General features: G+C 41.6%; 1 protein-coding gene across 1 annotated transcript in view; it reads right to left on the bottom strand.

The window, feature by feature from the left end:
• The window catches only part of nhlrc2 (NHL repeat containing 2), a 72,381-nt gene that overhangs the window by 13,797 nt on the left and 42,986 nt on the right, over positions 1-15,598 (bottom strand). The window contains exons 7-8 of the mRNA XM_014157076.2: positions 7,069-7,162; positions 6,295-6,526 (exon numbers count right to left, since the gene is read on the bottom strand). Coding sequence (XP_014012551.1) covers positions 6,295-6,526; positions 7,069-7,162 — 326 coding nt within the window. The remainder of the gene's footprint in view (positions 1-6,294; positions 6,527-7,068; positions 7,163-15,598) is intronic.

Here is a 15,598-nt window from a genome sequence, read left to right as displayed (position 1 = left end):
GGAGGCGTGCGTGGCCACGCAGTCCTGGGTGAACAGGGAGTACAGGAGGGGGCTGAGCACTCACCCTTGTGGGGCCCCTGTGTTGAGGATCAACAAAGTGGAGATGTTGTTTTCTACCTTCACCACCTGGGGGCGGCACATCAGGAAGCCCAGGACCCAGTTGCACACGGCAGGGTTGAGACCCAGGGCCTCAAACTTAATAATGAGCTTGGAGGGTACTATGGTGTTGAATGCTGAGCTATAGTCAATGAACAGGATTCTTACATAGGTAGTCCTCTTGTCGAGATGGGATTGGTCAGTGTGCAGTGCTATGGCGATTGCATCGTCTGTGGATCTATTGGGGCGGTAAGCCCCTAAGTGGGTCTAGGGTGTCAGGTAAGGTAGAAGTGATATGATCCTTAACTAGCCTCTCAAAGCACTTCATGATGACAGAAGTGAGTGCTACGGGGCGATGGTCATTTAGTTCAGCTACCTTTGCTTTCTTGGGTACAGGAACAATGGTGGACATCTTGAAGCAAGTGGGGACAGCAGACTGGGATAGGGAGAGATTGAATATGTCCGTAAACACTCCAGCCAGCTGGTCTGCGCATGCTCTGAGAACGCGGCTAGGGATGCCGTCTGGGCCGGAAGCCTTGCGAGGGTTAACACGCTTAAATGTCTTACTCACGTCGGCCATGGAGAAGGAGAGCCCACAAGCGGGCCGCGATGGTGGCACTGTGTTATCCTCAAAGCGGGCAAAGGTGTTTAGCTTGTCTTGAAGCAAGACCTCAGTGTCCGCGACGTGGCTGGTTTTCCTTTTGTAGTCCGTGATTGTCTGTAGACCCTGCCACATACGTCTCGTATCTGAGCCATAGAATTGCGACTCTACTTAGTCTCTATACTGACTTTTTGCCTGTTTGATTGCCTTACGGAAGGAATAGCTACACTGTTTGTATTCTGCCATATTCCCAATCACCTTGCCATGGTTAAATGCGGTGGTTCGCACTTTCAGATTTGCACGAATGCTGCCATCTATCCACGTTTTTTTGGTTAGGGTAGGTTTTAATAGTCACACTGGGTACAACATCTCCTATACACTTCCTGATAAACTCAGTCAGTGTATCCATGTATTCGTTGATGTTATTATCAAAGGCTACCTGGAACATATCCCAGTACGCATGATCAAAATAATCTTAAAGCAAAAGGGAAGAGAAGCAAAAGGGGGAAAAGGGAGCCGTGATCAGATTTGCCAAAGGGAGGGCGGGGGGAGGGTTGGAGTAGCAGTGGTTGAGTGTTTTAGCAGCGCAAATACTACAGTCAATGTGTTGATAGAACTTCGGTAGCGTTTTCCTCAAATTTGCTTTGTTAAAATCCCCAGCTACAATAAATGTGGCCTCAGGATATGTGGTCTCCAGTTTGCATAAAGTCCAGTGAAGTATACACGGCTGTGACTATAACCAAAGAGAAATACCTTGGGAGGTAATACGGTCGGCATTTGATTGTGACGTATTCTAGGTCGGGTGAACAAAAGGACTTGAGTTTCTGTATGTTATCACAATCACACCACGAGTGGTTAATCATGAAACATACACCCCTGCCTTTCTTCTTCACGGAGAGTTCTTTATTCTTGTCTGCGCGATATACTGAGAACCCAGCTGGCTGTATGGACAAAGACAGTATATCCCCAGAGACCCATGTTTTCATGAAATAGAGTATGTTACAATCCCTGGAAGGAGATTCTCGCCCTGAGCTTGTCTACATTTTTATCCAGAGACTGAACATTAGCGAGTAATATACTCAGAAGCAGTGGATGGTGTGGTTGCCTCGTTAGTTGGACTAGAAGTCCACTCCGAATACCTCTTCTCCCCCGGCGGTGTTTTGGATCAGCCTCTGGAATCAGTTCGTATTCCCGGTCGTAATGCTGGTGAGTTACCACCGCTCTGATATCCAAAATGTCTTTCCGGCAGTATGTAATAACAAACAATTCCCTGGACTAATAATGTAAGAAATAACACACACAAAAACAAAATACTGCAAAGTTACTTAGGAGCTAGGGCAGATCTGCTTCTGTCTGTCAGCACAATCTTTATATTTAAATGTTTATTTAACCTTTATTTAACTAGGCAAGTCAATTAAGATCAAGTTCTTCTTTACAATGACGGCCTACCCCGGCCAAAACCTTAACCAAACCTGACGATGGGCCAATTGTGCGCCGCCCTATGGGACTCCCAATAACGACCGGTTGTGATACAGGGTCTGTAGTGACGCCTCTAGCACTGAGATGCAGTGCCTTAGACCGCTGCGCCACTCGGGAGCCCCATCTTGCTTTATTAACCATAAATGCTGTCATCGCTGCCAAAGGTCCTTCTACAGAGTACTGACTCAGGGGTGTGAATACTTACAGTACCAGTCAAAAGTTTGTCTGCACCTACTCACTCAAGAGTTTTTATTTATTTTTACTATATTCTACATTGTAGAATAATAGTGAAGACATCACAACTATGTTATATTTTAGATTATTCGAAGTAGCCACCCTTTGCCTTGATGACAGCTTTGCACACTCTTGGCATTCTCTCAACCAGCTTCACCTGGAAGGCTTTTCCAACAGTCTTGGAGTTTCCACATATGCTGAGCGCTTGTTGGCTGCTTTTCCTTCACTCTGCGGTCCAACTCATCCCAAATCATCTCAATTATCAGATACTCTTCCTTGGGTCTAGCAGAATTAAGGCAGTTATACAATTTTAAAAACATTACAATACATTCATTACAGAATTCACAACACACTAAGTGTGCGCCCTCAGGCCCATACTCCACTGCCACATATCTACAACACAAAATCCATGTGTACGTGTGTGTATAGCGCGTATGTTATCGTGTGTGTATGCATGTGTCTGCGCCTACGTTTGTGTTACTTCACAGTCCCCGCAGTTCCATAAGGTGTATTTTTACCTGCTTTTTAAATCTGATTCTACTGCTTACAAATACACCTCCTCCTCCTCCTCCATGGAGATCATCCGTTCACCTACTCTGTGTCTAACAAAGACACGGCATTGGAAACAAAAATCTCAAACTCGGACTCATCAGACAAAACGACAGATTTCCGCCGATCTAATGTCCATTGCTTGTGTTTCTTGGCCCAAGCAAGTCTCTCTTCTTATTGGTGTCCTTTAGTAGTGGTTTCTTTGCAGCAATTTGACCATGAAGGCCTGATTCATGCAGTCTCTTCTGAACAGTTGATGTTGAGATGTGTCTGTTACTTGAACTCTGTGAAGCATTTATTTGGGCTGCAATCTGAGGCTGGTAACTAATGAACTTTTCATCTGCAGCATAGGTAACTCTGGGTCTTCCTGTCCTGTGGCGGTCCTCATGAGAGCCAGTTTCATCATAGTGCTTGATGTTTTTTACGACTGCACTTGAAGAAACTTTCAAAGTTCTTGAACTTTTCTGGATTGACTGACCTTCATGTCTTAAAGTAATGATGGACTGTCATTTCTCTTTGCTTATTTGAGCTGTTCTTTCCATAATATGGACTTGGTCTTTTACCAAATAAGGCCATCTTCTGTACACCACCCCTACCTTGTCACAACACAACTGATTGGCTCAAACGCATTAAGGAAAGAAATTCCACAAATTAACAAGGCACACCTGTTAATTGAAACACATTCCCAGTGACTACCTCATGAAGCTGGTTGAGAAAATGCCAAGAGTGTACAAAGCTGCCATAAATGCAAAGGGTGGCTACTTTGAAGTAGTTTAACCTTTCTGGCGCAGACGTTCCGCTAGCGACCCACCTTGACAACATCCAGTGAAATTGCAGAGCGCCAAATTCAAAATACAGAAATAGTCATAATAAACATTCATAAAAAATACAAGTGTTATACATCGGTTTAAAGTTTCTTGTTAATCCAGCCGCTTTGTCAGATTTCAAAAAGGCTTTACGGCGAAAGCATACCGTGTGATTATCTGAGGACAGTGCCCCGCTTACAAAAGCATACAAACATTTTACATCCAAGTAAAGGAATGACAAAAGTCAGAAATAGCGATAAAATTAATCACTTACCTTTGAAGATCTTCATGGTTGCAGTCACAAGAGTCCCAGCTACACAATAAATGTTTGTTTTATTGGATAAAGTCCCTCTTTATATCCCAAAAACTCTGTTTTGTTCAGTAATCCACTGGCTCAAAGGCGGTCAAAACATGCAGACAAATACATCCTAATAGTACCGGTAAACTTTGTCGAAACATGTCAAACAATGTTTATAATTAATCCTCAGGTTGTCAATTGTCTAAATAATCGATAATATTGCAACCGGACAATAGCGTATTCAATAGAAAGGAAAAATAACGAAGGGCGCGCACTTGGTCACGCGGGCAATCCAGCACTGCATGCTTTCCCAGTCCCCTGACAGAAAGGTCTCATTCTTCTTCATTTTTCAGAAAACAAGCCTGAAACAATGTCTAAAGACTGTTGGCATCTAGTGGAAGCCATAGGAACTGCAATCTGGGTCCTAACCCATTACATACTGTATAGGCATTCCATTGAAAACTACATATAAAAAAAATCCCACTTCCTGGATGGATTATCCTCAGGTTTTTGCCTGCCATATCAGTTCTGTTATACTCACAGACATTATTTTAACAGTTTTGAAAATTTAGAGTGTTTTCTATCCAAATCAGAAGCTAGGAAATATATGCATTTCCTAGCTTCTGGGCCTGAGTAACAGGCAGTTTACTTTGGGCACGCTTCTCATCCAGACGTCGAAATACGGCCCCCAAGCCATAAGAAGTTAACCTCTATAGGATCGGTGGGTCCCTTTTCAAGTTATGAACTTGAAAAGTTATTAATTAACCAATTAGGCACATTTGGGCAGTCTTAATACAACATTTTGAACAGATATGCAAAGGTTCACTGGATCAGTCTAAAACATTGCACATACACCATCTAGTGGCCAAAATCTAATTTGCGCCTTGGCTGGAATAATACATTATAGCCTTTCTCTTGCATTTCAAAGATGGTACAAAAAAAAAACCGCATGGTTTTTGCTTTGTATTATCTTGTACAAGATCTACTGTGTTATATTCTCCTACATTCATTTCACATTTTCACAAACTTCAGTGTTTCCTTTCAAATGGTACCAAGAATATGCATATCCTTGCTTCAGAGCCTGAGCTTTGGGTAGATTTGGGTATGTCATTTTAGGTAAAAATGTATGTATATTATTAAATCCAATTTATTTTCATCTTCTGCTTCAGAAAGCAAGAGTGACGCAACAAAGAAATCATATTGGTTTGATTGTAGTGGAATTTGGGGAATTTAAATAAATAGCCATATCTTCTTGTGAGCATGCTCAATAAATCAAAATGATTGGATTACACTCCCATTATAAAAATATTCATATTTTCAAAAGGTTTGGAAACTCGCAACAAATGTTACATGGCGCTAATAATGCTTTTCAAATCGTGTCACGACAAATGCTGTAATAATTCAGTCACTGCTCCAATTAAATCATTAAAAAACTCCCTAGTTGCTTGTTTTTTTGTAGCCCCTACGGCACAATGATATGGTTTCTCCTTCCTTTATAAAGAACCAGATCTGCGGGGAGGAAAACAAAGTGCTGAGACAGAACATAAACGGAGTGTGATTAGAGGGAGGTAAGCAATGCCTCACAGAGCGCTGAGCGATAGCCTGGAATCAAGTTCTCCCTCCACCAGCACCCTCGCCCTATTTAGAGAGAACAAGGTCCATAGGTGCCATTTGGGATGCACCCCTACTGTATAGTGTTTGTCAGGCTCAGGAGAGAACAGCCTAACATCAAGGATCAGTTTAAAAGTATAAATCTTCATCTTTAGGTGAAAGGTGGTCAAAACATCTCTGATCCTGGATCAGTGTCTAGGGGTGGCGTCATTCTACTAAGTGTGGGGAACTGGAACTGCAACACTTGAACCATTGAGAGTCCCCAGTTGACATTGATACTAATATATTGATGATAAATTGAGATAAAAATGTACAGCGGATTCCTTTGGGGTTGCAACTAGAATGCGCCCAGAAACATTGGTTTGGTTTTAATTTGGATTCATGAGCAAAAAAACAAAACATACAACCCAGGGTCCCAATCCTTGACGCTCAGAAATACCTCTAAGAATAAATAGAGGTTACCCCATAGATATAGAAGACTATTGTTCTTGCTATATTGTCTATGGGTTACCCCTAACCACTGATAGATTGGGGTTATGGTAATGTGATGTGTGGTTAGGGGGGATCATTTACCTTGAGCCCCCCTCCCCCCTAACCGTTCCATCACAGGACTGACTCACCAGGGGGTCTCTCTCTCCCCCCACCAGCAGTTTGACGGCGCCGTCCTTCAGCGCCAGGGAGCGCACAGTGCTGCTCTCACTGTCGGCCACGTACAGGCACCCCCAGGGCTCCTCCGGAGCAGGGGCCAGGCCCGAGGGCTGGGCAAAGCCGGCCTTTTGGGGGTAGGCGTTGTTGCGGTTCTCCTCGTTGCCACTGCCGGCGAAGCGCACACACGTCCCCGCTTTGGACTCGCTGGAGGGAGTTGTCATGTCGTTAATATTGTCCTCTGTGTGTCTGTAGCCTATGTGATCCAGTGGTTAGTTCCGCGGAACCTAGCACACATGTATACCAGTCGGCATCGAATCCGACCCATGCCCTTCTGACTCATAATATCGCCTAACTTTCCTGTCCCCTCTTCACTGTCCTCTCTCAATGAATACATAAAACCCTCCAAAATAAAATTATAATCCATCACAGCATTGGATGCAAATTGATAGGCACTAAAGCTTACAGTCAAATCTATGGAATGGTGAAATATCACAATATTGGTCTGTAAACCAATCCTAGCCTCAGGAGCCCCATCGTTTGAGCCTAAGGAACTGGATTGGTGTACTTAAGCTATCCTGACAGTGAATCTGTCACATTATTGGGTTCTCATTCAGATTTGAAAACACCAAAGGGGTAGATAGAAACTAATAGCCTACTTGATTCTAGACTGAATATATGGAAGAACAACATTATCTGGCCCTGAAACAGTTGCCAGTGCACAAAGCAATTATGTATCAGTCGCTCACCTTCTTTTAGGCAGCTTCCCATTTTCCAGGAACAGAGCCCAGATCTGGTGTGTCCCTGCCATGGCCACCCACAGCATGTTATCTTCCTCACCGCCTGCAAAGTAACACAGAAATACCCCTTTCACACTACTGAGCGAGCCGAATCGAGCAAAGCCGTGCTATACTGTACTGCTCGGGCCTGATCACACATCCACCTTTCTTTACCAGATCCATTGACTTGATCTGAGATAAGAAAGTCCATCCGTCCTTCCTGGTTAAGTATTCAGGGCATATACCAGGGCCATTTACTTGAATACTTTAGATCTGCAACGAAACATTGAGTACACAGGACCCACATATTTCAGAGCTCGTACAGATGCTTTTAGTCATTGGATACAGTCTAAAATAAATCCTTTATATTCAAGCAAGGACACAAAACATCTCCCCTATACTGACATGCTACCCATATCAGCTTAAACAGAGAAATATTTTGCTAGCAAATCTCTATGGGGTCAATTTCACACCTTAAGTATTGAATTCAAAATAAAATAAATTGTAAATATGAAAAATAAAGTTGAAAACAAAAATAATATTTGAGGAAAAGTGAAATGATGGATGTTGAGATAACAAAAAAAATCAAAAGGAACATTTGTCGAATTGTAAACAAAAAATAATGATATCAAAAGGAACATTTGTAGAATTGTAAACAAAATATAATGATATCAAAAGCTACTCTTCCTGGGGTCCAGCAAAATTAAAGCAGTTACACATTTAAAAAAAAAACCACTACAATACATTCACAACATATTAAGTGTGTTCACAGTCCCCACTGTTCCATAAGGTGTATTTATCTGTTTTTTTAAATCTAATTTTACTGCTTGCATGAGTTATTGATGTGGAATAGAGTTCCATGTAGTCATGGCTCTATGTAGTACTGCGTGCCTCCCATAATCTGTTCTGGACTTGGGGACTGTGAAGAGACCTCTGTTGGCATGTCTTGTGGGATATGCATAGGTGTCCAAGCTGTGTGCCAGTAGTTCAAAAAGACAGCTTGGTGCATTCAACATACCTCTCACAAATACCAGTTGTGATGAAGTCAATCTCTTTTCCACTTTGAGCCAGGAGAGATTGACATGCATATTATTAATGTTCTCTCTATGTGTACATCCAAGGGCCAGCCATGCAGCTCTGTTCTGAACCAATTGCAATGGTCCTAAGTCCCTCTTTGTGGCACCTGACCACTGGACTGAACAGTAGCCCAGGTGCGACAAAACTAGGGCCTGTAGGACCTGCCTTGTTGATAGGGCTGTAAGAATGCAGAGCAGCGATTTATTATGGACAGACTTTTCCCCATCCTAGATCCTGTTGTATCAATATGTTTTGACCCTGACAGTTTACAATCCAGGGTAACTCCAAGCAGTTTACTGTCCTCAACTTGGTCAATTACCACATTCTTTATTACAACATTTAGTTGAGGTTTAGGGTTTAGTGAAGGATTTGTCCAAAAATACAATGCTTTAAGTTTTTGAAATATTTAGAACTAACTAATTTTGCCACCCATTCTGAAACTAACTGCAGCTCTTTGTTAAGTGTTGCCGTCATTTTAGTCGCTGTGGTAGCTGACGTGTACAGTGTTGAGTCATCCGCATACAGTTTAAGTCGGAAGTTTACATACACTTAGGTTGGAGTCATTAAAACTCGTTTTTCAACCACTCCACAAATTTCTTGTAAACAAACTATAGTTTTGGCAAGTCGGTTAGGACATTACTTTGTGCATGACAAGTCATTTTTCCCAACAATTGTTTAGAGACAGATTATTTCACTTATAATTCACTGTATCACAATTCCAGTGGGTCAGAAGTTTACATACACTAAGTTGGATGTATTTCAAAGCCTACCTTCAAACTCAGTGCCTCTTTGCTTGACATCATGAGAAAATCAAAAGAAATCAGCCAAGACCTCAGAAAATAAATTGTAGACTTCCACAAGTCTGGTCATCCTTGGGAGCAATTTCCAAACGCCTGAAGGTACCAGGTTCATCTGTACAAACAATAAACTCCATGGGACCACGCAGCCGTCATGCCGCTCAGGAAGGAGACGCGTTCTGTCTCCTAGAGATGAACATACTTTGGTGCAAAAAGTGCGAATCAATCCCAGAACAACAGCAAAGAACTGGAAGATGCTGGAGGAAACAGGTACAAAAGTATCTATATCCACGGTAAAACGAGTCCTATATCAACATAACCTGAAAGGCCGCTCAGCAAGAAAGAAGCCACTGCTCCAAAACAGCCATAAAATAGCCAGACTACGGTTTGCAACTGCACATGGGGACAAAGATTGTACTTTTGGAGAAATGTCCTTTGGTCTGATGAAACAAAAATAGAACTGTTTGGCCATAATGACCATCGTTGTGTTTGGAGGAAAAAGGAGGATGCTTGCAAGCCGAAGAACACCATCTCAACCATGAAGCACGGGGGTGGCATCATCATGTTGTGGGGGTGCTTTGCTGCAGGATGGCATCATGAGGGAGGAAAATTATGTGGATATATTGAAGCAACATCTCAAGACATCAGTCAGGAAGTTAAAGCTTGGTCGCAAATGGGTCTTCCAAATGGACAATGACCCCAAGCATACTTCCAAATTGTGGCTAAATGACTTAAGGACAACAAAGTCAAGGTATTGGAGTGGCCATCATTAAGCCCTGACCTCAATCCTATAGAACATTTGTGGGCAGAACTGAAAAAGCTTGTGCGTGCCAACAAACCTGACTCAGTTACACCAGCTCTGTCAGGAGGAATGGGCAAAAATTCACCCAACTTATTGTGGTAAGCTTGTGGAAGGCTACCCGAAACATTTGACCCAAGTTAAACAATTTAAAGGCAATGCTACCAAATACTAATTGAGTGTATGTAAACTTCTGACCCACTGGGAATGTGATGAAAGAAATAAAAGCTGAAATAAATAATTCTCTACTATTATTCTGACATTTCACATTCTTAAAATAAAGTGGTGATCCTAACTGACCTAATACAGGGAATTTTTACTCAGATTAAATGTCAGGAATTGTGAGAAGCTGAGTTTAAATGTAATTGGCTAAGGTGTATGTAAACTTCCGACTTCAACTGTACATAGACACACTGGCTTTACTCCCGAGTGGCGCAGCCTTCTAAGGCACTGCATCTCAGTGCTAGAGGCGTCACTAGCGACCCTGGTTCGATCCCGTGCTGTATCACAACCGGCCGTGATTGGGCGTCCCATAGGATAGCGCACAATTGGCCCAGCAACGTCCGGGTTATGGTTTAGCCGGGGTAGGCCATCATTGTAAAATAAGAATTTGCTCTTAACTGACTTGCCAAGTTAAATAAAGGTTCAATAAAAACTGTAAATACTCAAAGCCAGTGGCATGTCGTTAGTAAAGATTGAAAAAAGTAAGGGGCCTAGACAGCTGCCCTGGGGAATTCCTGATACTACCTGGATTTTGTTGGAGAGGCTTCCATTAAAGACCACCCTCTGTGTTCTGTTAGACAGGTAACTCTTTATCCACAATGTAGAAGGGGGTGTAAAGCCATAACAGATACGTTTTTCCAGCAACAGGCTACGATCAATAACGTCAACACCCACACTGAAGTCTAACAAAACAAACCCAACAATCTTTTTATCATCAATTTCTCTCAGCCAATCATCAGTCATTTGTTCTTGTTGAATGTAACCTATTGAATCGATTTCGCCTACACGTTTGCCTGCAGTTACTACTGTTGGTTAGGTTACTCGGATCTTTGCTTTCACTGGCAGTTGTTTTCGATGGCAAGTTCTGGAAACATGTTTCTGTGAAGACAGGGCTTGGAGGGAGGAGTAGAAAATGAGTCTTTATTGGTCCACTAGTTTTGGAGTGACGATTCATCGTAACCAAATCAATGAGCAGGATAGACAGAGGAAGGTGGAAACCTGAAGAAAAAAATATGTTGCATTCGTTTTCAAATAATTTGCTCTTGCTTTAAAATGTATTTGCTTGCAAGTTTTTTGGTTTCGGTTTTGATAGTCTACAATTCTAAAAATATATATTTTTTTAACTTGACAGATTGTAAATGACTTTAATATTAATGTTTTATATCATTATATCCTCTTAGTATGAATAGATCGTTTTTATTTCCTTGCAGCTCTGTGTACGAGAAGAGTGTAATTATTTAGTGGACTGCAATGGACTGTAGGAATGTGCACTCCCAACAACTCAATACCTCTCCTGACTGATAAGAAGTCCTGTGATATGAGAAATCCTGGGTGATGGAAAAGTACTGAAGTACATCTTTGTGGAAGGGAGGGTGTGAGAGCTAAGGGTATAAGTGGACACTGCAATTTATTCAAGGTATGTATTCAGCTGTACATCTTCGCTGAGTAAATATTTGAAAGGTCACTGGGAGTTTGGGCTCTTATGATATGTTTATTGTATATTGGTCTTCTTATCAATTGCCATTTTCAGCAGGATTTCACGAACAGGTTTGGGAGGAAGGAGAATCAGTAGTGGAGGAGGCCAGCCAATAAATAAAGGTAAGCTTGTATCCTACCAATTCCTCATGTGCCCCTTAAGGGCCATCTACCCATTCTGTTTGTCAACCAGTCGTGAGCCTTCAGATTGTTGAATCAAAGTATCTGTGGAGAGTGAAGTTTTAAAATGTTTAAGCGAATCGGAGATATGGCCATTTAGGAAAAATCCGGTGTGTGCTTGTGACAGGTGGATGCATCCTGTCCGTAACTGGTGGATAGAACCAGTAATTAAATCAGTGGCCAGTTTATTGGCAGATAGTTCTAGGGATGGAGAAGAATCTTATATATAGGATTCCACCGGAAATAAAAACTAGATCGTATGTGCATAGTTCTGGGGTGGGGAGTTTGTTGAGACTATACATCAACAAGCCTCCACCAAAACAGACAGCGGGCAGGGTGATTGATTCCCATGTTTATGTGCTACCTATGAGAAGATTCCCAAACAATCTCTATGATGTGGTCTTGGTGATTGGAGTCACCCGTGTAAGGGACAGGCCAATCAAGGCACTGCATCTCAGTGCAAAAGGCTTCACTGCAGTCCCTGGTTCGAATCCAGGCTGCATCACATCTGGCCGTGATTGGGAGTCCCATAGGGCGGTGCACAATTGGCCCAGCGTCGTCCTGGTTTGGCTGGGGTAGGCCGTCATTGTAAATAAGAGTTTTTTCTTAACTGACTTGCCGAGTTAAATAAAAAATTATCAATGGATAGCTCTGGATGAGGAAGAGTCTTAGGGCAGGTGTTCTAGGGCAGGACCTCACCGAAAAATGTGTTTGAAGTCATATAGACTGCGCAGGGTAAAATGTACCAATGTTATTGGTAGGTGCTACCTACTAGAAGATCCCTTAATGATCTATATTGGCTATTTGGCCCCAGTGGAATAAACAAACATATTATATAGGTCCCCATATACAAAAATGTAGGCAGTGGTTTTGGCATGTTCATTGTGGACAGGTGGGTGAAGTAGCCCGTGCATTTAGGCCTTAACAGTGTATGGTTCAGGGGTGGGAATTGTATCTAACAGATTACAAATATATAGAAAATATTCCTAAAATGTGTGAATCCAGAAATTCAGACTGGAAAATTAACAATTAGTGAGTGGTGATCAAAGTATTATCAAAGGATGCACTATAAAAGGTAGCATTGTGAATTAAAGTCGTTTTAAAAAACCTGGGTTCCAATTTATGAATATGATGGGAATGAGAGACATTGTGTAGATTTGGTGACTATACATTCAGTTCATCGAACTTATACATTCAACCATCGAGAAGTCGTTTTTGTAAAAATAAGTGGAGGCAAGAATAGAGAGCTTGGTGGTAATATGGCTCTTCCTGCCTCCCAATCCGTGGGATGTTATGCTGCAGAGTCTAAAACACGCAGCAAAAAGTAGGCCCCTTTGCTATTATGTAAATAGTTAAATTTGAAACAACATTCTTCAATTCAAAATCATCCACCAAGTGTAAAGAGACTAAAACATGACTGGAAACTACGCAGAAAGCGTTAGGAGAAAGTGATCAGCTTATCGCTGGTCTTCTACCAAAAATGAATGTATCAAGGTCCTTTGCTATGTGCATTGTTCCTAAGCACACCAAACATCTTTGTTGTTGTCGTCTGAGTCTGTTGCGTCTTTCTTGTAGTCTGCTCTGTGCATTATTTCGATCTGTAGTCTGTTTTGTCACAAAATTCTAAATGATCCATCTCTTTGACTCAGTATATAGTGATTAGATTAATTTCATAGCATAACCCACACAAAATAAAAATAAAAAAGGCCAATCAATGGATATTACAAGCAATGGACAGTATAGGCTGGATGTGTGCAAAATGCAATAATATGCATAGGCTACAGGTTAAAGTTCATAAGGTTGTAAAAGTTGTGGAAGTGGCTGTCTCATTGACCTAGGCCAATTTGGACTGGTCACGTGATCCACTACAGTGACTGTCAATCATCAAATCATTGGATTGAGAAACAAAAAAAGTTAATAAATTACTTCTGTTTATTCGATTTCATATGCTGATCGAAAACATGAAGAACGACCCATGTATCATTCTGTGTTGTCAGGAAGCCGAATATTAAGTGGCCAAAACGTACAGAGCATAGGTTGAACCAGAAATCGAAAATAAATTTGAATAATCAAATCATTATTCCGTTTCTCGTAATTCAATATTTCCTTTAGAAACTGTTTGTGTTGTTTGATTTCAGAATCATCTCTTTTACATCATTTATATTGTAATATTAATTGGCAAAAACATACACGGACCGTATTGCAATGTGAGACATGTATTTCTAAATGAAACTGTTACTACAGTACATTCTGAAAGAATTTACTGCAAAATAACTTTATTGCAAAATGTATTATAGTTTTTTTAAACCTCAATCTACACACAATACCCCATAATGACAAATCAAAAACAGTTCAGACATTTCTGCACATTTAGTCCAAATAAAAAACAGAAATAACTAATTTACACAAGTATTCAGACCCTTTACTCAGTACTTTGTTAAAGCACCTTTGGCAGCGATTACAGCCTCGACTCTTCTTGGGAATGACGCTACAAGCTTGGCACACCTGTATTTGGGGAGCTTCTCCCATTCTTCTCTGCAGATCCTCTCAAGCTATTTCAGGTTGGATGGGGAGTGTCACTGCACAGCTATTTTCAGGTCTCTCTAGAGATGTTTGATCAGGTTCAAGTCCGGGCTCTGGCTGGGCCACTCAAGGACATTGAGACTTGTCTTAAAGCCACTCCTGCGTTGTCTTGGCTGTGTGCTTTTAATCGTTGTCCTGTTGGAAGGTGAACCTTTGTCCCAGTTTGAGGTCCTGAGCGCTCTGGACACATTTAAAAAAAAATCAAAGATCTCTCTGTACTTTGCTCCGTTCATCTTTCCCTTGATCCTGACTAGTGTCCTAGTCCCTGCCGCTGAAAAACATCCCCACAGCATGATGCTGCCACCACCATGCTTCACCGTAGAGATGGTGCCAGGTTTCCTCCAGATGTGACGCTTGGCATTCAGGTGAAAGAGTTCAATCTTGGTTTCATCAGACCAGATTCTTGTTTCTCATGGTCTGACAGTCTTTAGGTTCCTTTTGGCAAACTTCAAGCGGGCTGTCATGTACCTTTTATTGAGGAGTAGCTTCCGTCTGGCCACTCTACTGTAAAGGCCTAATTGTCCTTCTGGAAGCTTCTCCCATCTCCACAGAGGAACTCTAGAGCTGTCAGAGTGACCATCAGGTCGCCCGATTGCTCAGTTTGGCCGGGGTGACAGCTCTAGGAAGAGACTTGGTGGTTCCAAACTTCTTTCATTTAAGAATAATGGAGGCAACTGTGTTCTTGGGGACCTTCAACGCTGCAGAATTTGTTTTGTACCCTTCCCCAGATCTGTGCCTTGACAATACTGTCTCGGAGCTCTACGGACAATTCCTTCGACCTCATGGTTGGGTTTTTGCTCTGACATGCACTGTCAAATGTGGGACCTTATATAGACAGGTGTGTGCCTTTTCCAAATCATGTCCAATCAATTGAATTTACCACAGATGGACTCCAATCAAGTTGTAGAAACATCTCAAGGATGATCAATGGAAGCAGGATGCACCTGAGCTCAAATTCGAATATCATAGCAAAGGATCTGAATACTTATGTAAATAAGGCATTTCTGTTTTATACTTTTAATATATTAGCAAAAATGTCTAAAAGCCTGTTTTCGCTTTGTCATTATGGGGTATTGTGTGTAGATTGATGAGGAAAATGTTTTATTGAATCCATTTTAGAATAAGGCTGTAATGTAACAAAATGTGAAAAAAGTGAAGGGGTCTGAATACTTTCCGAATGCACTGTATATGATTTTGTGTGTTCTCATTTAATTGAAAATGTGTTTAGAGTTTAGAACTGCTTTTTTGACAATCTTTTATAGTTTGTGTTAAGAGTCTTGAAAATTTACCGTGATACTTCTGAAAATTGCACCAAAGTGTTATTTTATTAAAAATTTACGAGTTGCCACAGTAGTAGTTGCTGAGA

This window comes from Salmo salar, chromosome ssa19, assembly GCF_905237065.1.
Source record: "Salmo salar chromosome ssa19, Ssal_v3.1, whole genome shotgun sequence".
Classification (NCBI taxonomy): Eukaryota; Metazoa; Chordata; class Actinopteri; order Salmoniformes; family Salmonidae; genus Salmo; species Salmo salar.
The sequence above is the reverse complement of the archived record's forward strand: the minus strand, read 5'-3'. Positions and strand labels throughout refer to the sequence as shown.